Below are 22,953 nucleotides of genomic sequence, written 5' to 3'. Positions count from 1 at the left end.
AATATTTAATTTTTCAAATTCTATAGAGTAAAAAAATATGAAGGCCGACGAGTGCCAAAAAAAAATACATTTTTTATTAGGCAAGGGTGTAAACTACTGAAAACTGTTAGCCAAAAATGTCGCAAATAGTCGCAAAGCTTATGCCAGTTAAAAATGTCAACCTCTGAGTGATAAACATATTAACAATCAATGTGCTTTTAAAGTTGTTTATCGCATGTATTGCTTGCGCAATGAGCCAATTATAATGCATTATTTTTATACATATTGTTTTCATTTTATACACATGTTTAAACTCAAAATATCGAAAAAAACGTTGTTTCAATTCTGGAGTGTCTCTCATAAGAAAAACCTTGTAGAAGAAATATTTAAAATATCTTTACTCGTGGTATTTTATGCCCATAACCGTCCAGAAACTGCTATACCATTCCACAAATATTATTAAACATTGCGTGGTGCCTATTGCGCAGCTCTCTGAGGAGGCCCAAGAGGCACGTCACAAAGATTGTCGGCGATATCGCGAGCATCACACCCAAAAAAATCGCGCATTGCCACGAATAAAGACTTGATGCGAATGTTATTAGTGTCCTCTGACCCCGTTATAGCCAATTACCCAGAACTTCCATACCTTAAAAAAAATGACTATTTTTCGGAGACCTTCGAATATGACTGTGAGTGTATGGGTAGTGAGTCTGACATGTCATGACAGCGAGAATGGCTAAAATTCTAATTTACCTAGTGGGTTTCAGGGTTAAAAAAAGTATGTTAAGTAGAAAACATCTCTGCCAAAAGGTTATTTATAAGCCAATTCTAAGGCTTTTTCTTATCCTTTAAGTTTTTTGTGTTTTGTATAATCTCTTGCTTGCTGTGTTGTTTTAATAAAATAGTTATATTTTCAATAAGTTAATTTAATTTAGGTAAATAGTTCATATATTTGGAATTTGTTAACCAGTGTGTTTTCTGTTTCCTTAAATACAGTTAAATTATTTCACGTGACCGCGGAAGGTTTTTAAATAAAACTGTGCAGTATTTTTTTTTATTCTAGTTTTTAAAATATACTCCGAAAAATACTAATGTGGCAACGCTGGAAAATTGAAAAAAAAAGTATTATTATTTACCGGCAATGCATAATAATAATAAATAATAAAAATTTTTTAAGGTTTTTAAGTAACTAGAAAATAATCGAATTAATGCAACCTAGTTTGGGCAATGGGCCCACAGTGCAACGGTCACGTGATTAATATAAGTTACAGTGGGTTCTCCGTTTCAGTATTTGTATGATTTTTTGGACGCTATGATAACGCAACAGACGTCACCTAGCGAGGCATATCAGAAACTGGACGAGCTTGCCAGCAGGCATACCGAGCAGCTGCGCAAGCTCGCCAAACAAGTCCAAGAACACAGAAATCGCGGTGATCTCGAGGTGGTGAAAAAAGCCATAATGGAATATGAAGAATGTTTAGAAAGGTAAGGTAATTTTTTTCAACTTTTCCAAACAAATTAGTTATTATGTCAACGAATATATTGTTTCCATTTGTAAGACAAGATTATCAAGTTTAAATTTCAATACCGCAAACCTTGGTGATGCCACATCGACTCAAAAATACCTTGGAAAAGCCTGTTTCATAAACCTAAAATTGTTTAAAATGCCAATTATAGAAAAAGAAAAAAAGAGAAAATTAAAAGAAAAACACATTTTTCTGGAAAGCATCATTTAGTAACATCTGACTTCTGATAGAGCTCTTGGTTTTGAGTTGAAAGTTCATATGGAGGTTTGCGATAGATCCATAAATTTAAAATATTTTTTTTAACAACACCAACACAAATTAAATGCACATAATCTAACGGAAATTTTTTTAACATGGGAACCGTGGGAAGAATTAATGGAAAGCTACGATCTGACCTCAGATTTACATTTTCTATAGACTACCAGAACTTTTGGATATTGGCAAACCATCAACATTTACATTAACTTATTATTGTTATATTTTGTTCTGGTTTCTAGCTGTTATACTGCTGTCTTTTTCTCTCTTTGCCTTTAATAAATGTGAAAGTTTTGTAAATTGGTTAAACCGTAAATAAATAAATTAAATAAATAAATAATAGGGATTTTCGAAAACTGAACACAATTCAGAGAGAGAGATTCCGAATTTCTAGCCGTTTTAACACTCTTCTAGCATCTTTTAGCAAGTTAATAATATTCTGTTGAATAATAGTTAAAACATCGGATAACGCACTATATTAACTGTGTTTTTAAATAATTTATTTTATTTATTTATTATTAGAAACGGTTTCCAAAAACTTTTGCGAATCAGTACAGATCCCAGGACTCGAATTTATGAAAGAGTTAGTTGGAATTTAAGTGTATATCTTAAAACGGCTCTGTTTATTTATCATTTTTTTTATTGTTAGATTCCGCCACGATAATATCTTTACTTACCCAACTCCTCATAACCACAAACAACATTAAAAAACTCTGATTATTTGGACGGAAATTGGTTTAATTTCACAATCAGCAACTTTAGCGTTCGCCACAGAGAAAATAATTATTTTGTGTAATATATATTGCTCTGCCAAAATTATGTGAAACAACCATTATTTAGAAATTGGTTAAACACAGAAAAAAAATTGTGGATCAATGTAGATGAAAAAACAATTCACAGTTAACACGAAGATTCCAAAAAGAAATGTTGATAAGGGCTATGGCAGCATTCTATTTTCTATTTCTTTTACTTTTTTGTATAACGGACTGGGGCTTAAACATTTTAAATAAATAATTAAACAGTAATCCAAAACAAAAATAGACAAACATAACCTCAAAATACTACATGTTGGCTGAACTGTTAAATGACATTGTGAGATGTCAATTAAATTGACGTACCTCGTTTCCATTGTAAAGCCAATATGCTTGGTCAATAACTTCATGAAGAAATTCATCAATTACTTCATGAATTTATTGTCAGTGTAAAACTAGTGTAAGACGAATACGGGAATTCTAACCAAAAAGAAGAAAGAAAGAGTAAGTACCTGGCTAGATATAAAATACAAATATAAAATACTCCGGTTAAATTTAAATGATTAAAATTGAATGAATTATGAATATCGAATTGGTTAGTTGGAATTAACGGCTCTGTTCATTAATCGTTTTTTTGTTTAAGTTGTTAGTGATAATATCTTACCCAACTCCTCACAACCACAAACCACATTAAAAAAAACTCTGGATATTTGGACACAAATATATATTTCTTAAAACTCCGCACGCCAATAAGTCCAAAACGAAAAGAAATATTTAATTTATGTAAAAAGTAGTCAAAGTGTGGGGTCAAGTAGATATTTCTTTCTATGTTATACCGATTTAAAGTAAACATTTCTTGATTAATAAAAAATGTGATTAACGCTTATTTTTACAAGTATGCCATGAATGTTAGTTACTATGGCAACCATTGTTATCGCAGTTGTTTTAAGTGCAATTACAAACGGAAGTTGTTATTGCTGTATCAAAAAATTGTCACATTTTGTCACAAGAAATATCCAAATTTGTTCGGTTTAAAAAAAACTAAGAATTATTATGTGAAAATGGTGCAATTTAGCAATGAGGAAAAAGTAGACATGTTACTGGTGTTTGGAGAATTCAGATGCAATTGTAGAGAAGCAAAAAGAGTTTACGCACGGCGTTATCCGCATAGAAGAGTCCCCGATGCAAAAACCTTTTCAAGTTTATGTAAAAACTTAAGAGAATATGGCAGCTTCATAAAACCTAAAAGAGATAGGAACAGGACGGCTACAAATGATGAAAATACTGCTGCTGTAATTCAGCAGGTTGATAATAACCCCAAGATATCCCTATCAGAGATAAAAGAAAATACCGGTGTTACCATAAGTTCTTCGTGGAGAATTCTACATAGAAACTCTTTTCACCCGTTCAAAAGTAAACTAGTTCATAAACTAGAACCAGGCGATTATGCTAGAAGAATGTATTTCTTAGCGACATTGTCCGATTTGTATAGCCAAGATGCAAATTTTCTCTCGAAAATTTTATGGAGCGACGAAAGTCGATTTCAAAATAATGGAATCGTTAATAGACACAACTGTCGTTTTTGGTCCGAAAACCATCCTCGTTGGATTACAGAAAGAGGTAACCAACGAATTTTTAGTATCAATGTTTGGTGCGGCATATTAAATGGATTCCTTATTGGACCTTACTTTTACGAAGGAACTTTAAATGCAGATCGCTATTTAAGATTTCTTCAAACTACACTTCCGGAACTATTAGAAGAAGTGCCTCTTGACACTAGAATGTGGCTAAAGCAGGATGGAGCGCCTGCACATAATGCCCAAATAGTAAGGAGGTATTTGAACCGAGAATATCCCAATAGATGGTTTGGTACTAATGGACCGGTAAGGTGGCCGGCGAGGTCCCCGGACATTACACCACCAGATTATTTTCTTTGGGGCTACCTAAAAAACGTTATCTATGAAGAACCTATCGAAGATATGGCCGATCTCATTAACAAAATTAGTGCAGCGTGTGCCGCTATCACAAGAAGGACTCTCCTACAAGTGACCCAAGCTCATCTGTTAAAAGTTTTTGATAGTTGTGTTCGAGCAGATGGACATAATTTTGAACAAAATTTTTGAAATGTCTTATTATGTAGTTAATTGCAATAATAATTTTGGTTATTAACTTGTAGGTATTTTACTGTTTTTTCATTTATTTATCATGTTATCAGAACTAAATCGATAAAAAATAATAAATAAAATCATACTAAAATAGTTGAAATCTATTGTTTGTAATTGCACTTAAAACAACTGCGATAACAATGGTTGGTTAGTTACTGTAAAAATAAGCGTTAATCACATTTTTTATTAATCAAGAAATGTTTACTTTAAATCGGTATAACTTAGAAACGGGTAAAGTAAATAAAATTGAGTAAATAACAAAAAAGTTTTTAAATAATATGTATTTTTGTATGCGCGTATTTCCAAAGTCTCTGCAATCGAATAATTTTTCGACGCGTCGCGACGCCCAGCTCTTTGCAGGCGTCGAATTTTTTAGACTTTAGGAAATATCTACTTGACCCCACACTTTGACTACTTTTTACATAAATTAAATATTTCTTTTCGTTTTGAAGTTATTGGCGTGCGGAGTTTTAAGTGAAAAACCCTGTATATATATATATATATATATATATATATATATATATATATATATATATATATATATTGCTCGGCCAAAATTATGTGGAACAACCATTATTTACAAATGGGTTAGTATTTAAAACACAGAAAAAAATTGTGGATCACTGTAGATGAAAAAACAAATCACAGTTAACACGAGTATTCCAAAAAGGAATCTTGGAGTAAAGTCATATTCAAGAAATTATTAAAAATTGAAATTCTAACTCGCTATATATGTAACAAATATCTCCATGAGTCGAGGTCCTAAACAAAAATAAAATTCTACGTATTAGGAACGTCTTTTTCTTTTGAATGATGAAATCGATTTTTTCGAAAGTATACGCGCCAGGAAACGAATCTTATATCTCAGCAACGGGAGGTCTTAGGAGACCCCCATTGATTGACCCCAAATGATCAGCGTCGAAAAAAATTGTTTTTTTTTTATTTTTTGTCTGTTCGTTCTCCGTTTCTCCATAAACGGGACATTATTTTGCGGTCACTTTCGAACGGTTTGAACTACGGTATTCAGATTTGGCTCCTTTTCATAAATCCATAAGACACAAAAGTCAATGGAAAATGGTTCCGTTCGAATAACGGCGTCCATCTTTTTTTTAGATTTTCGACTGTTTTTTGGACATCGCTATCAAACACGATAAGTGTCCGAAATTTGAAGCCATCCACTTGAAATTTAACGCATATATAGTGTTTGGAACCGTAACGAAGTCTATTGAAACTGGGGGCGCTGTGGGGTCGGGAAGCATTTTTAAAAATTTAAAAACCACATCGAAAAAATTCTTGAACCAAATGACGCGCAAGATCCGGACAATTTTTTTTTATTTTTGATGATTTTTTAAGAATATACGGGGTGCGTCGATAATTTGCAAAAAAATTAAAATTGGGCTCCCTTTGTAATGGTAATTGACCATAACTAGAAGGCTGTGATTCTGTTGTCAGTTTTTTTTACATGGCTGTATAGCCAGTATGGACAGCTAAAACTTTTGTATTTAAAGTTTTCACATATTGTACAGGGTGTTCGCGATATTCTGTACTATATTAAAACATGCAGTAGGTGTCTCAAATTTGCAGCCACCGACTTCAGATTTGGCAGAGAGTTAGAAGTCCCAACCCACACTTAAACTTTTAAAGTTGGGCGTAATCAAATGCCGCAAAGTATTTTTTTTTAATTTTGAAATTTTTTTTTGGTTATTTTGGTTTCCAGAAAAACATGCATTTCTCCATAACTATTCAAACAATCAGCAACATTCTTTAACCAGCAGATGCGGAAGATCCAGTGATAAAACATTTATTTCAGGCATTTTTCCGATTATAGACAAAAATGTAAAAGACCCAGGATATTGTTTTTTTGTAGAGTAAATTAGTAAATGCAAATCAAAAATAGTAAAAAATATGGCTAATTGCTACTTGCACAATTTTATATTTATCAAAGTTTGCCGTAACGTTGAAATTCAGCGAGACGTGCAAGATGGTTTATACAGGGTGTATGCACAATAAAATTATATCGATTTTGCGAAAGTTCCATAGCGGTCCGCAGGAGCACGATAGAAAAACAATGCGTCCCTTTACCACACGAAACCGCGAAATTTTCAAAATAAATACAAAGCTGCTTCGCGCTACGCGCTACGAAGTTGCCCTGCCCAGTGACGATTTTTCGAAAGCAATCTTGTGTTATCTGGGTTTAAACCCTTGAACTTATTAACTTTTTCACGTGAGTTTACGTATATAGGTATATCCCGGTGCTGATGGCTCAGGCGAAAATTTACTGGGACATGGAGAACTATCCCCAGGTAGAGAAAATTTTCCGAAAGAGTGCGGAATTTTGCAACGAACACGATACGTGGAGGCTTAACGTGGCGCACGTATTGTTCATGCAGGAAAACAAGTTCAAGGAGGCGACCGGTTTCTATGAGCCCCTCGTCAAGAAAAGCTACTCAGATGTTGGTGTCTACCGATGATATCCAAATAAAGAGACGCGACAAGTCATAAATAGAATCTATGAGAAACTGTTTTTAGGAATAATTGAAATATCAGACATTCCGCAAAGGATCCCCTCACTTTTCTTGTGCAAAATGATTTTCGGACAATTTCCATGGGGCCAATTCGATTCAATTTATTTATTTATTTGGTGACAGGGATGCTACAGGTTTGCACCCATTAACGTATCCACAGGACTACATGTACAATACTATAAAAATACTCGAATACTACTTGTTGCAATTCGATATAATGGTGAATTTATTTTTGTCTTTTTAAAAAAAATATCAATTTGAGATTATTGACACACAGGATATCACAAAATATATTTTAGCAAAGTTAATCGGTAAAATATATTTGGACAAATCCCAAACCCAAAGTTTTGAAGTTAAATAAAATATTTAAAAATTAAATTGAAACTTTAACAGCCTTTAACTTTTTATTTGTCAACCTTTGGACAAAGGTGTGTATAGCTGAATGACCATTTTGATCGTAAGCTTCCATAATTCAAAGATTTTCGCATAACAACAATAATATACTGCGGTTTTTTTTGACTAGATTTTTAAAATAAATGTCAGAGTGTTAGCAGTTTATTCTTAGGATACAGAACATCGGACCAAAACGAGACCCCATAATTTTACATACTTTTAACTTGTAATAAAATTTATGTAAAAAATACAATAAGCAAAAAAGTAAGGTTTTCATTTATAATGGGCTATTTATAAAAACACTAAGTAGTAAAATGACTTGGTTAAACAATATAACAGTTTGTAATTGTGTATGTAGAACGTTCGGTGCCGAATTGAGGGAAATAACAAATAATCCTACATGTATACGACTTAGAAGACAAATCTTGGATATTATTTACCAAGCCCAGCAAGAGGAATTGGAAATAAATACAGACCTATGCAAGTGTAAAGTAGTGTAAATAAAGAAGAACTGGAAAGTTGTATCTGTATAATTTTATACAAAAGAAACTTGACCTTTTAATTTTGAAATAAAATTGACTCAAAAAAAACACAATTTTTTGTTTTGTAAAAGATTAAAAGATGTAAGTTTGGGGTTCTTTTAAATAATATACGTTAATAATGTTGGTCTATTTATTTATCAAAGCTTGATATTTTTGATATCCTCAAAAAATGCTTAAACTGTTCAGGGCCTTTTTTAAACTCTTGTTTTGGCAATTTTAAGCCCCCTTCCTCTTTATTTCTAGCCAAGGCCTTTCGATGTAAGGTAAAAACTAACGGTCGTAGAAAAAGTAAACTTTTTAACTCACTCGTCTTTCGAAAACTCGCTCCGCTGGTGTCAAATAAACTCGTGAGTCAAATGCCGTTTACGGCACTTGTTGCATAATATTCTATGGATAAGGGCTATGGCAGCTTTCTTCATAGTCCTTGGCAGCATTATTTTTTCTAATTCTGTTAGTTTTTTGTATAATGGACGGGCGTTTAAACATTTTAAATAAATAAGTAAACACTAATCCAGAACAAAAATAAACAAACATAACCTCAAAATACTGTTAAATGACATTTTGATTGAGATGTCAAATAAATTGACCTCGTTTCCAGTCAAAAACTTCATGAAGAAATTCATCAATTACTTCGTGAATTTATTGCCAGTGTAAAACTAAAAACCAAACCAAATAATACCAATACGCGAATTAAATTTCCAACCAAAAAGAAGCACTTGGGAATCCTTAAAATAATTTATATTTCTTAGAATAAGTAACTAGATATAAAATGAATTATCAAACTCGAATTGGGCCCCTGAAGACTTTGTGTTACTCCTCTAAAACAAAATATTTGAAACGTCTTTTTAAATATGCGTTAAATTAGGTAGTGTAATACGAGGGCAGCGCCAAAATTTCCCGGCCTGAATATGAAAGAAACAAAGTAGCGTAACAATTAACTTCAATACACTTATTACATCTCTTTATTAACCACTCAATCCCTTTAAAAAAATATTCTTTTGGTTTGTCTGCAAAATGAGATAAAACAGCCTCTTTTAACTCAAATTTGTCGTTAAACCACCGTCCACGTAAGTCGTTTCGGGCTATAGGGAGAATGATCTATCACTCTAAAATGGCAGCTTGTGTAACACCAGCAGCATGGACAGGTGCATTATCATGCAAAAGACGCAGGCCTCTGGTCAGTTTTCCTCGACGTTTTACACGTATGCAGTCTCGCAATTTATGTAATAATGTTGCGTAATATTTACCATTGACTGACAAAAGAATTCCTTCACAATCCCAAAAGATCGTGGTCATCACCTTTTTTGTTGACTGGCAGACTCTGAATTTTTTTGGAGGTACTTCACCCTTACGACGCCACTCAATTGATTCTTTTTTCGATAGAGGGTCATAATAGAGAACCATAGTTTCATCCCCCGTCACAATAGTTTCTATCACAGCTTCGGTTCCGACACACAGAGTTCCAAAAAAGACCGCGCACACTCGACACGGCATTGTTTTTGAATAGCCGAAAGGTTTTTAGGAACCCATCTTGCACTATGCATACCTAAATGAGCATGCAGGATTCCACGTATCAGAAAGCTTAGTAATTTCTGAGATTTCCTTGACCTTTAAACGTCGATCACTCAATACCACCTCTTCCACAATCGCAACAATATCTTCCGTTATGACCTCCACCGGTCGACCACTTCTTAAAACATCTTCAAGGCACTCCTGCCCCATTCGAAAACGTTTTGGCCATTCTTTCACTACAGAATACGAAAGAGAACTTTTGGCCTTACACACCATCCAACGTTTCTTTAATAATTTTAGGTGCTAACCCTTCTTTTGTCGAAAACTTTATGACCGCTCTATACTCAATTTGCGTTATTTGCGACATTTTTTCAGATACGTCTTGTTTAAAATGCTTTCAATAAAAAACTATTTGACGCAAGACTTCAATTGTTTTTTCGCAACCTACTAAGATATATATTTAAAAGAACACAAAGTTTTATCGTGATACTTGAGCTGCATCCATGTCAGGCCGGGAATAAAAAATTTCAACCCGTTTGATCTCATCCACGCCCAAAAGTAGTGGGGAGGAGAATGGTTCTCAGACATCAATGACTTGTCCGATCTCTTTCGGATATTATAACCTTATCGCGCGTCAACTAGCGGAACGATTGCAGATTCTGAGCGTCAACGCCATCATCCTGGCCAATTTGTGCGTCTCTTACATCATGATATCGCAAAACGAGGCGGCCGAAGACCTGATGCGGAAGATTGAAAAAGAGGAGGACCAGATGTCTTTCGAGGAGCCCGAAAAAAAGTACTTTCATCACTGCATTATAAACCTAGTTATCGGGTAATCATCGCTCCTACCCGCACGTCAGCATCATCGTATCATTTGGAGTTTTTATTTAGGACTCTATACTGCTCGAAGGGCAACTACGAGTTTGGGATATCGCGGGTGATGAAATCCCTCGAACCTTACAACAAAAAGTTGGGCACGGACACCTGGTTCTACACGAAGAGGTGTTTCCTGAGCCTGATCGAGAACTTAGCCAAACATATGATCGTATTGCGCGATTCTGTCATTCAGGAGTGCATCGGTTTCCTGGATAGCTGCGAATGTACGCGCGGAACTTTGATTTACATTACACAATTTGGGATAACTTTTTTTTAGTACACGGGAAAACGGTGGCAACGGTAGCGTATTCGACACTGGCAGAAGAAAATCAGACACTTAACGGGAAAGAGACGGTCAGTTATGAGGCAAGGAAGCTGAAGCACCTGCTGTTGAAATTACAAAACTATTAACGGTGTTAGATTTAAATAAATCGAGATTGTTTTAAAGACGACTTTTCCGATCTTGGCGTCAATGTCGAGCGGTGCATGCCAGAGCAGGGCATCAAACTGATGCCCGTCGCCACCCTCTGCGGCGTCCCGGCTCACGCGCGCGAATAGACCCGAAGATTTCCCGACGCATCCGAAATCGATAGATCGCGCCAATATTTAAATATTCGAACGTAATCTAACACGGCCAAACTGACAACATTCCGCTCTCGGAATGCATGACTCATTTGAAGTGTCACAGACATGAACACACAGAAAAAAAACAAAGTTTTATTTCTTTACAGCAACGTTAAAATATATAGATGTGTACATCGGTAAAAATTCGTAAACCTTTCATTCTGCAGATTTATCATCAGCCGTCCCAGAGTTCCCTGTAATGAACAAAAAACGAGAATTCATCAATCAAATGAATTTCACAAACAATTGGGACTAGATTTACGTAATAACTCACAAGCTGACAGACACGATGGAAATTCTGTAGTAAGCACGCATTTACAAATACAGAGTTGACTTGAGTAGCACGATGGAAATACTGCAATAAGCACGTATTTGCGATGGGCTCTCAAACAACAAAATCAAAACACAGAGTTGACTTGAGCAGCGCGATGGAAATACTGCAATAAGCACGTATTTGCGATGGGCTCTCAAACAACAAAATCAAAACACAGAGTTGACTTGAGCAGCGCGATGGAAATACTGCAATAAGCACGTATTTGCGATGGGCTCTCAAACAACAAAATCAAAACACAGAGTTGACTTGAGCAGCGCGATGGAAATACTGCAATAAGCACGTATTTGCGATGGGCTCTCAAACAACAAAATCAAAACACAGAGTTGACTTGAGCAGCGCGATGGAAATACTGCAATAAGCACGTATTTGCGATGGGCTCTCAAACAACAAAATCAAAACACAAAATACTCCAAAGACTATTTAAATTAGTTTTATATACACAACTCAAATCAATCTAACACGGCACAACAAGTCAAATTATGTACTTACAATTGTCTAGTTGTAATAATCTTTGGAAATCGTCAGGCGTCCAATCAGTAGGCCAATGCCGCAACTGATCCTTAGAACATTTAAAAGTTTTCGGAGTACCTAATTTCTTAATCAAATACCGATTATTGGTAAGTGATCTCTTGATTATGTAAGGACCAACAAATTCACAAGAAAACTTTTCAGGTCTTTGACCTCGGCTTAACAAAACAGTATCACCTACTTTATACAGCTGATTGTCTCTTCGCTTCTTATTTAGATAATTCAACTGCCTTTCTGAATTTTGCCGTAGTTTCTTTATAACTGCGGAATAATCCACTGGAGATTTAGTTTCATCAGGGATTGGCAAATCGGTTAAGACTGTACGAATTTGAGGCGTTTGACCCTCTCGACCAAATACTAACTTAAAAGGTGAGCAACCAGTCGTCTTTTGTTTCGTAGTATTGATTACTAACTGGATCTTCCATACTTTGTTCGGCCAATCTGTTACTTTATTGGATTCAACTCTTAACAAATTGGTAATAGTTCGCATATAGCGTTCTATTTGTCCGTTGGAGCGATGAACACCGGGGGTTGTCACGTGTAATTCGATGCCAAAATATTCGGTAAATGATTTAAATATTTTTGCTATGAAATTAGTTCCAGCGTCGTGAATTAGTTTGGAGGGCGTGCCAAATATGCTGAGGAATTTAGCAAAATTTTGTGTTGTTTCTTCTGTAGTAACGGTGGATTGAGGATATAGGAGACAGAATTTGGAGAAGGCGTCAATTATAACAAGGATATATTTATAGTTTTTTGGATTACCTGGTAAGGGGCCCAGACAGTCGACATGAACTGTATGGAATGGTTCATCGGGCTTTGGGATAGAAGTAAGGAAGCCTTGTTTAGGACCCGTCTGATTTTTTCGTACTGCACATATCAAACAGTGTTCAACATACTTTTTAACATACCTGGTCATATGGGGAAACCAAAAGTAAAGTCTGATTGAGGCAAGAGTTTTTTCCCAACCTATGTGACTTTGATCATCGTGAAATATTTTCAAAAGACTATAACGGTTATTAGATGGTACAAAAAGTAAAGACTGAGACGATTTGTTATTTTTATTGGTTGTAATACGAAATAAGGTCTCTTTTTCTAATTTATATTTTCGTTTGACATCGTCTTTAGCATCGTTCAAAGATTGAATGATTTGTTTACATTCCTCATCTTGACTTTGTGATACGGTAAGCCAATTTTTATGAAAATTGGGTTGTGAATCGATATGAGCTACAGTTTCAATTGGGTTCCTGCTAAGGAAGTCAACATGAGATATTTCAGAGCCCTTACGATAAACAATTTCGAAGTCGAAATCCTGCATATAAGCCCACCAGCGGGCGGTCCGCGGCTTAAGTTCTTTTTTGCTTGCAGATAATTTTAAGGAATTGCAATCAGTTACTAAAGTGAATCTTAATCCAAGCAAATATACACGAAAATTTTTTAAAGCTTTCACAACGGCCAGAGTCTCTAGTTCAAACGAATGATACATAGCTTCATCTGGATTGGTTTTTTGACTGAAATATTCAACTGGACGAAAGGTATCACTGTGTTTCTGCAATAAAATAGCACCGAAACCAATACTGCTCGCATCAGTATGCAATTGAGTCTCTAAATTTGAATCGAAAATTGACAATAGGGGTTTTTGAGTAAGGACATCAATAACATACTGCCTTGCTTTTTCACATTCAGTCGTCCAAACAAAGGGAACATCATTACGAGTCAAGTGAGTTATACAAGCTACTTTGGAAGAAAAAGCGGGAATAAATTTACGGAAGTAGCTCGCCAAACCGATGAATTGGCGCACTTGTTTCACGTTAGTGGGTGACAGACTTTCCTTGACTGCTTTAACTTTATTCGGATCAGGTCGGATACCATCAGCCGATATTTGACGACCTAAATAGGTGATGTTTTGCATAAAAAATCGACATTTACGAAGGTTAATTGAAAATCCGGCTTTAGACAAAGCATCAAGAACTAATTTTAGTTTACAAAATCCATCCTCAAGTGTGATGGAGGGTATTACTATGTCATCCATGTAAACAACCGCGGTGTCATATTTTAGGTTACCTAAAGCCATATTAATTGCTCTCTGAAAGACCGCAGGACCATTGGCCAGTCCAAAAGGCATTTTTAAATACTCATACTGACCATCCGGTGTCACGAAAGCGGTTTTTGGAATCGACTCGGGATTAATCGGGATTTGGTGAAAGCCCGAAGCCATATCAAGTGACGTGAAAAATTTATTTTTGCCTAAACGATCGAGCTGATCGTCAATACGTGGCAATGGATACCGATCTCTTAAAGTTATTTTATTCAAATGACGATAATCGACACACAATCGAAATGTCCCATCTTTTTTCTTAACGAGTATAATCGGGCTCCCAAATGGAGAATTGCTCTCCCGGACGATTTCGTTTTTAATTAGATCAGCAACGATGCCACGTACTTTCTGACGCTCAAACTCCGACATACGGTAGGGATGGTGATAAACAGTTTTGTTTTCTGTCAATGTGATGGTTAATTCCCCGGTATTGACAGGTTTAATGGTAAAATCAGTAGCAGTTGACAAATTCTGATAATTCCCCAGCAGTTTGATTAGTTCAGCCATTTCTGCATGCTCCAGATCACTTGTTATTTCCGAGTTATGAATGGTTCGAGTAGAATTTGTAAGCGCAAGCATGGGCATAATTTTTTGAACGTTTTTATTTTTTATTAAAACTACATTATTTTCGTAAACATTTTCACCAACGATAACGTCATATTTGGAATGACTATGCGGCACAATAACAAGATCAAGCGTTATTTTTATTTCGGGAAACTCTACCAATGCTTTGGTAAAAGAAAAAGAATTATGTATGGTACCGTCGAACCATCGTAAAGGAGTAACACGCGGAATTTTCTTTAGATTTAATTTGTCTACCAACGTTTCTTTTATTAGCGAACACGTGGAGCCGGTATCAATTAAACAATTTGTAGTGTAACCCGAAATAACGATAGGCACAGTTTTTAACTTGTTTTCATTAAAATTATGTGAATTGAGCAAAACGTGATGAGATTTAAATTTCTTTACGGTTGGGTCCTGTCCGGACTCTGAAACTTCACTTCCTCGACTTTGTTTATTTTGCCGACGAAAACAATTTTCAATGCCGTGACCAGGTCTTTTACAATATCGGCAAACATCAAACCCTTTATTATCCGAGTTATTGGTATTCTTAGTTTTAGATTTACAATCGCGAGAAAAGTGTCCCGATTGACCGCAAGAATAACAATTTGCCTGCGTCGTTTTTTTGTGTGAAAATACATTATTTTTCTTATTCAATTCGGATGCCGATTTTTCGACCAGAGGAATTTTTATGTAATTAGAGAGAAATGCAATTAAATCACTAACAGAGGCGGCACTACAATTATAGGCCGCAGTTCTGACCGCAAGATCGTCTATTGAATGAGCAATTATTTCGATCAAATCCGAATCAGACCAACTTGCCCGCGTGCGCTTTAATTTTTCTAATTTAATTCTCGCGTATTCAACATAACTGCGCGCATCGGAACTACGATAATTTACAGCATCGCTTAACAGTTTACCCAAATTCTTTTGTTTGGGAAAAGATACAGAAAAGTCAAATTTAAAATTTTCCCACGTTTCTTCCGTGGGTTGCCATGCCGAAAACCATCTTAGTGCAGATTTTTGCAAAAATGGACCAATTCTACTCACGGTTTCCCGATCTGACCAAGCAAATTCGTTCTTATACCCTTCAATTTTTTGTAACCAAATACCACTATCCATATTGTCGGGGTCAAAACTCGGCAAGGCCAACGAAATGGGAGTGGTTTGGGTGGCTGGCGATGTGGTTGATGTCGGCGACGGCTCCTTTGTACCGACACGCTGTTGCAAATTCTCAAGGATCGACGCTATGGCGCCCAAAGATCGATTCAGTTCTTCTTCGGCCATTATAGCACACTCCAAATTACGTTAAACGATTACACGTGTACCCCACACCTGATGTTAGATTTAAATAAATCGAGATTGTTTTAAAGACGACTTTTCCGATCTTGGCGTCAATGTCGAGCGGTGCATGCCAGAGCAGGGCATCAAACTGATGCCCGTCGCCACCCTCTGCGGCGTCCCGGCTCACGCGCGCGAATAGACCCGAAGATTTCCCGACGCATCCGAAATCGATAGATCGCGCCAATATTTAAATATTCGAACGTAATCTAACAACGGTAAATATTTGAATTGTCCTTTTTCCTTTGCCTATCGATATGATATTTGTGTTGATTGTTTTTGAAAATGTAGCGTATTATATTAGGTGCTTTACTCATTGAAATAAAATAAAAATAAAATGAATGAAAAATTAGTAGCATTTTAAAAAAATACTATAACGATTTTAATCCACATTAAAAAAGTCAGTTTTTGGTTTTTCCCAACTGATGCAGAATTACTCAGGGGTTTCGAGTACTGCACGTCACAGTAGATATCGGTTACAACATCGTTGGGACCTAGGAAATTACGTCACCATAACAGGTTATTGATCCAAATTATAACAATATAACAAAAACATACATATGTACGAGGTGTGTTCAAAAAGTAGGGGGATTTTTAAGTTTTACCAAAAAATATTTATTTATTCATCTAAATTAATATTGTCCCGTTCAAAGTAATCCCCCAGGTACACTCTTGTTCCAACGTTTTTCCCATCCTCAAAGCACTCCTGGTGTAGCCTTGAGTTCTTCCAGCGATTTTTTCTTTTCCTCTTCAGTCGTTCCAAACGTCATTCCCTTCATGGGTTTCTTGAGTTTTGGGAACAGGAAAAACTCGCAGGGAGCCATATCCGGTGAACTTGGTGGCGGACGCATGATTTTGGTATTGTTTTTGTCCAAAAAGTTAGACACAAGCAATGATCAGTGCATTATCGTGATGCAAAATCCATGAATTCCGAACGTTTTCATCGTATCGCTTCTCGCAAATGGCGCATAACTTCGGGGTAATACTCTTTATTGACGGTACAACCTTGTGGTAAGAACTCTCGATGTACTAGGCCATGATAATCAAAGAAAACAGTAAGCAAAACCTTGACATCTTATCGAGCTTGGCGTGCTTTTTTCGGTATTGGCGATTCTGGATTCTTCCACTAGGACGACTGGACTTTGGTCTCGACGTCATAACCATATACCCATGATGCGTCACCAATTACCACTTTTTGCCCAAAATTAAGCAGTTTCCGAACAAATTTTGTTGTTAAACGTTTTATGTCCAAAACTTCGGAAGAAATTGTATGGCACGAGCCAATAGACGCCTTCAGCCACTTCTCTAATAGTGATTCGACGATTTTTCAACACCAAACACTTCTTCAAAGCTTTCATCAGTTATTGACGTACTTCTCGGCAATCTTGGTACAACTGGTACCACTTATAAACATTTTTTTGCTCAAAGTAGATTCGCCATATGCAGTTGTCAACGTGTAAAGTGTTTTGCAGCACTGTATTCCATTTTTTACACAAAATTTTATGCAAATTCTTTGTTCCATTTTTTTTTTAGACAAACAGCACAAAATACACGTCTAACGCTTGTTTCACAAAAAAAACGTAAACGTGCAAACTGGCTGAATCTGTGAACATACGTTCGGGACATGCGTACCAACATAACGAAAAAAATTATCGAAGATCGAATGTACACAAAATTACAAAAGTCACCTTACTTTTTCAACACCTCTCGTATATGCACCTTTGAGGGTACATGATCACAATTAGAACAAAACAAAACTTTTAAGGAATATTAGAAGAAAGGTGTTGTAATAGTATATTATGCAACATTTGACTCACGAGGAAATGTCCAGGAAATGTCCGAAGTGGCTCGGATTCGTGGGAAACGACTGACGCTTCCCGGAAGTTAGATCGGTGTGTAATTAGGTATTTTACAGACGGGAGTAGAAAATAGTATATTATGCAACAAGCGCGGCAAACGGCATTTGACTCACGAGTTTATTTGACACGAGCGGAGCGAGATTTTAATAAACGAGTGAGTTAAAAAGTTTACCGAACCTGTTGCATAGTATACTTTTTCTACCACCGTTAGTTTTTGGGTATATTTTCGCAAAACAACACGAATACATTCAATGACATAACAGTCAGAATTGACAAACGTCAAAATTCAAATTAGTGCGGTAAAATCCCGGAAATGTCCGGAAACGAAACTGACGTGGGAAAGTGAGGCTTCCCGCACGCTATATCGGTGTGTAATTAGGTATTTTATAGACGTCAAAAGTCAAGACGCGTGAAATATCTCCGAAAACATCCGATTGCTCCTAAACCCATGCGGTAAAATCCCGGAAATATCCGATCCGCGGGAAACGATGCTGACGTGGTAAAGTGACGCTTCCCGCACGCTAGATCGGTGTATAACTAAGTATTTCACAGACGGGAGTCTAAATACACCATTGAATTATTGACGGTTACATTAGCGTGCATTTTTCGATTCACCGGTAACGATAAAATTTTAACTTTTCTGCCCCTGTCATATGTGCTGCTAGTGGGAGAGTAATTCAATGAAGAAAATTAATTGACAAAATAACAAAAAAAAAGTGCTTATCATAAAATGAAATAACAAAATTTGTAATTTTTAGTCACTTTATTTTTAATCCTTTTAAGATTCTACCAGCTACCATTTAATACTTCACATAGTGGAATTTATTCTTCATCTTCTACTTTTGGCACGTATTCAAGTACTATCGTCGACTTGGCTGTGACAGGAACTGCTGTGGGGGGCCTCTTACCACTGAAAATAAGTTTTCCTCGCGTACCGTGAATGATACCGGCTACGAGCTTACTTAATATCCATAAAAGATGTTTCGTTGTAGCTGCTGCTAAACGTTCTTATGGTAACCTGCTCCACGTCCACAAAAGAAGGTATGGCAGCTTTGAAGTCCACCGTGACTGCGTCGTCGGTAGGATTGGTGGCCACTAGAATACCGGGACTTCCCCTATATTCCCTAAAATTATTTGCGACATTCATGGTCTGCAATATTAATTAAGTTGTTAATTTACCGAGTAAATGCGAAAACTGTATCGTTTTGTAACGTATAAATGGAACAAGAGCCCCTCATGACGGAACCGCCCGATCTAATCTTCAATAGTGTCTTGTTGATGACTTCAGATGGGTCGACGAGGGGTGTCCCGGGCAAAAGATATATTATCATGTCGAGAGAATCTTTTGGCAGCGCTTTGGTAGTTGCCTGGAACGGATAAGGTCATCATAAAGACATTTAACATATACAGGTCGCAACTACAAAAAGTAATAATAAAAGTACAAGCCTGAAAAAAAAACATAATGAAGTGATAGATGAAGATGTGAAGAGATAGAAGTACTTTGCCAGAGTATGAGGAAACTGTAATAATAATGTTCTTGTTTCAAATTAAGTTCACTCTGTTACTAATGCTCTATCATTTACTGAGGTTATAATTTATAAATTATACATAACAAGTTTATGATAAATATTAAATAATAATAGATTTAATTAGTGACTACAAAAGGACCATCACAAAGACAAATGGACCCTTTGTCATAGTGGGCAATAAAATGCCAGAAATTATACGAGGCAAATCGTACCCACTATATAAATATACAATTACAAAAAATAGAAGTTTTCAATTAGAAAAAAAAAGTACTATTAAAATAACATTTAGCAAATTATAGGATAATATACTATTACAAAAATGAAAGTTTTCAATTAGAACAAAAAGAACTATTAAGAGAACATTTAGAAAATCTTTACATACATACTACGATTTGACGCCATTTTTAACATAAGATAGGAGTATAAAAATGACTAGACACATAGGTAAAAATTCAAAACAGGGATATTTTCGCTACTGTGCAATAAAACAGGAAAAATTTACTCATTTTATTTGAAGGGATCTGTAGACATTTTTAATTATAAACACCCAAGGGCATAAAAGAAACAATTAAATCAATATTATAATAAAGGAATCAAAACCGTCAAAGAAACAAACACTAATCAGTGCTTACCTTCCACAGAGGCCAACTGAGCTTCTCAATATTAAAGATATAGTTCAATCCGTTGGCAGTTTCGTTCACTAACAAACTAGTTTTTGAAAATAGGTGAGATTCTAAAGGCAAATCTACGATCAAGGTATCGTTCACCTTGAACGCTTCAGGATTACCTAAATCCGAAGCGACCATTAGCGGAGCCTGTTCGGTCACATTCCTCAATACTCTTTTGAACTTTTTAAGTAGCTCGCCAATTTCCAGCAAATTCTCCGTCTTGGAATGAATATAGAATCCATACTGCGTGTGATCTAGCCCCCTGGTACCGGGCCTGATCGGTTCGTCTTCAAGATTGGGGTCGATTAAAAGGAATGCTGCATTACGGAGGCGGATGCCCGAGACGTTGGCCGACAAGAAACTTAAAATGACCTCGTTAAACTTATGCACAACTTCCTCGTTACGGAAATTTAGGTGCGGCTTATCAAATGGGGAGTAATAGAATTGCTTTCTTTTTTGGGAGTACCTCCAAGAAGAAGTGTTGTTCTGGTTAACCTGAGAATTGATAAAAATAATTACCCCGGAGTGGAGCTTTAAATTGGGAACCTACCCAATTGTTGGGGGGAAGTGGATCGTTACTTGTCAGAGTGCTCTTTCCGGCACTCCATATGTAGTAATCAGAAAATTCGGGATCATTTTCTTCAGACCTTTCAAACCATTTTGTGGAAACTATTGGTTCAATGTCCATGATTACTTTCGTGTTGTTCTCTTTGAAAGACTGAACTAATTTTATAATATCATGGGACTCGTCAAATGGTTCATACGTGTCGTCGGGCCATGTGAGGATAACACCTTTGATATTCCCGTCCACTTGAAATTTGACACTCGAATCCACCTCGGTCAATGGGCCTTCCTCCCACCATGTTTTCGGCGGTGGCGGATTACATTTCGGTGCCCAATAAATAAGCAAGATAGCGCTCACTAACATGGCCGCCCATATCAGCCAAAATCCAATGAAACAGATCCAACGTACACGAATCCAGAACGGATCGTTCACATACTTCATAAGCTCCTCCTTGCCCAACCCAACAAATTGATTTTTTATATCACCTGAATAAAAAAAAACATTGGAAGGACGTTATAACCCAAGGTGAGACAAACTGTAATGATTGCCCTGTTTCTCAATGCGAGACTTATACAGACTAATCTAAATTAAGTGTTCATCATTGTTATAAGCAGAGATGCAAAGTCGGTTAAATTAGCAAAATAGTAACGTTTTTTCGACTGATTAGGACGGTGAAAACAGAAAAACAATTGAATGTAAGGTTTAGGAAAAAACAAAGGAAATGTATACTATTTCCTAAATTACCAACAGAACAAAAAAAGGGCATATGCAATATTAGCCTGTAATTGAAAACAACTGAATTATCAGCACATTTAATCTTTTGGCCTAGATGGAGAACAATTTTTTCTGATCCTTTATGGAATATTTACCGTTTTTGCTAAAAGAAGAAAATGAAAAAATTTTATAATAAATGAAGGCGAGGAAATTTTAATATTGGGTTATTTTCAATTTCTAGGCCAATATTGTATACGACCTCTTTTGTTCTATTGGTGATATACAAATCTTAAGAGTAAAAAATTCCATTTAAGCAGAGTACATTTTTCCCAAACCAATTAGTAAAGCTGAGCTTTTTAAAAACGAGAAAATTATTATTTGCAATGGGTTCAAAGCTATTCGCTACCAAAACTCAATATTGTGAGTAGCAAAAATATTTGAAATATTTTGCATATGTACGAATTTATCTGAAATTATTTTTGTTACAAACACAATTTCCTCTAAATATTGGTAAATTTATTAAAACATCTTCTTCACTTGGCATAGCAAATTACTTATAAAATATTCAAGTAATTTCCGCCGAAAAATGAAAATAATGCCTAAAAAACGCGATTTTGAACACAATTCCTAATAAGTGTAACAAATCAAGTTTTTTGAAACAAAAAGAGGAGAAATTGGGTCCATATCACTCCTAATAAAACCCTACCAAAGATTAAACAGAAACTTTGAACCTTGCTTATGACTCCATACTAATTTTATTATAAGTTTCTAAGTGATCTTTTATTAAAAAGAAAAACTACAAATACTCAACTTTTATCAATTTTAAAATGAATAAACAAACTAGCCAAAATATTTTATAGACACTAAAAATTAAAATTTACTCTAAACATTATTAAGCCCTCAAGCCGTTTTCCTTACACAAAGTTGCTTAAATATGTTTAAATACAATTACTATTCATATCAAAACTTACCAATATCTAATTTAGAATCTCCATTAAACTTTTCACTAATGGAATTTTTCGTTGGGCTAGAATATTGTGATATTCCGTCATTTTTAGCCAGCATCTTCTCATCTGCTCCATCCGCTGAAATTACTAAAGATTGGGGTCGTGAAATTGCTTCTTCTGCAATCAAACACAATTATACCCGTTGAACTCGTTTTTTAGCTGACCATGCAAGTTTACCTTCCATATCGGGGTCGGCCAAAAGCTTATAGGTTTCCTTTGGGTCTTCATTTACTGTTCGACCGGAAATCTCCAATTTGTGACCGTCGACGTTATTATCCATTGTCAAGTTGTCTTTAAGTGGGTATTGTTAAACTAATGAATAGGCAATTCGAACTAACTGCTAAACTTAATACATTCCAGTCGAAATAAAGACACCAAGCGAATGGGAATTCCTTTGAACAAATTCACAAAATCGATTAACGTGCGTGACGTATGGCGCAGTATATGGAAAAACGAATCCCCAATTATGTCCCAACCTCAACCGCAAATTATTCACGAAAAATTTTTGCGAAGTGTAAAAAGAAGTGTTTCATTAAATATTTCCATCAAAAACTCTTGTTTATTTAGAAAACTGCATTTAAGGTTTCAGGAATTCAAATTTGT

At 35.8% G+C, this 22,953-nt stretch overlaps 2 protein-coding genes across 3 annotated transcripts in view; one reads left to right on the top strand and one right to left on the bottom strand.

Moving 5' to 3' along the window:
* Window positions 1-18,995, top strand: part of LOC132708292 (intraflagellar transport protein 70A) — a 24,573-nt gene extending 5,578 nt beyond the window's left edge. The window contains exons 7-12 of one of the 2 annotated variants that reach the window (XM_060680528.1): window positions 1,268-1,464; window positions 6,920-7,130; window positions 10,306-10,481; window positions 10,541-10,749; window positions 10,803-10,938; window positions 18,860-18,995. In XM_060680528.1, coding sequence (XP_060536511.1) covers window positions 1,268-1,464; window positions 6,920-7,130; window positions 10,306-10,481; window positions 10,541-10,749; window positions 10,803-10,936 — 927 coding nt within the window. In that variant the 3' untranslated portion in view covers window positions 10,937-10,938; window positions 18,860-18,995. Of the gene's footprint in view, window positions 1-1,267; window positions 1,465-6,919; window positions 7,131-10,305; window positions 10,482-10,540; window positions 10,750-10,802; window positions 10,941-16,228; window positions 16,363-18,859 lie in introns of those variants that run through there. The other variant, XM_060680527.1, reaches the window with a different exon arrangement.
* Window positions 18,612-22,953, bottom strand: LOC132708293 (amino acid transporter heavy chain SLC3A1). Its single transcript, XM_060680530.1, has 7 exons — window positions 22,528-22,953; window positions 22,315-22,467; window positions 20,615-21,114; window positions 20,029-20,559; window positions 19,047-19,234; window positions 18,830-18,991; window positions 18,612-18,777 (listed from the first exon to the last, which is right to left on the bottom strand). The coding sequence occupies exons 1-7, from the start codon at window positions 22,628-22,630 to the stop codon at window positions 18,690-18,692; spliced, it is 1,725 nt and encodes a 574-aa protein (XP_060536513.1). The 5' UTR covers window positions 22,631-22,953; the 3' UTR covers window positions 18,612-18,689.

The sequence above is a fragment of the Cylas formicarius genome, unplaced genomic scaffold (genome assembly GCF_029955315.1).
Source record: "Cylas formicarius isolate icCylForm1 unplaced genomic scaffold, icCylForm1.1 PGA_scaffold_10__41_contigs__length_53128322, whole genome shotgun sequence".
Classification (NCBI taxonomy): domain Eukaryota; kingdom Metazoa; phylum Arthropoda; class Insecta; order Coleoptera; family Brentidae; genus Cylas; species Cylas formicarius.
The sequence above is the reverse complement of the archived record's forward strand: the minus strand, read 5'-3'. Positions and strand labels throughout refer to the sequence as shown.

What these genes read in the sequence shown, in the direction of transcription:
- LOC132708293 (XM_060680530.1), bottom strand. Translation starts at nt 22,630, where the DNA reads ATGGATAATAACGTCGACGGTCACAAATTGGAGATTTCCGGTCGAACA. An exon ending in CACTTCCCCCCAACAATTGG is followed by an intron (nt 20,560 to 20,614) that starts GTAGGTTCCCAA and finishes ATCAATTCTCAG; the next exon opens with GTTAACCAGAACAACACTTC. An exon ending in ACAGTTTTCGCATTTACTCG is followed by an intron (nt 18,992 to 19,046) that starts GTAAATTAACAA and finishes AAATAATTTTAG; the next exon opens with GGAATATAGGGGAAGTCCCG.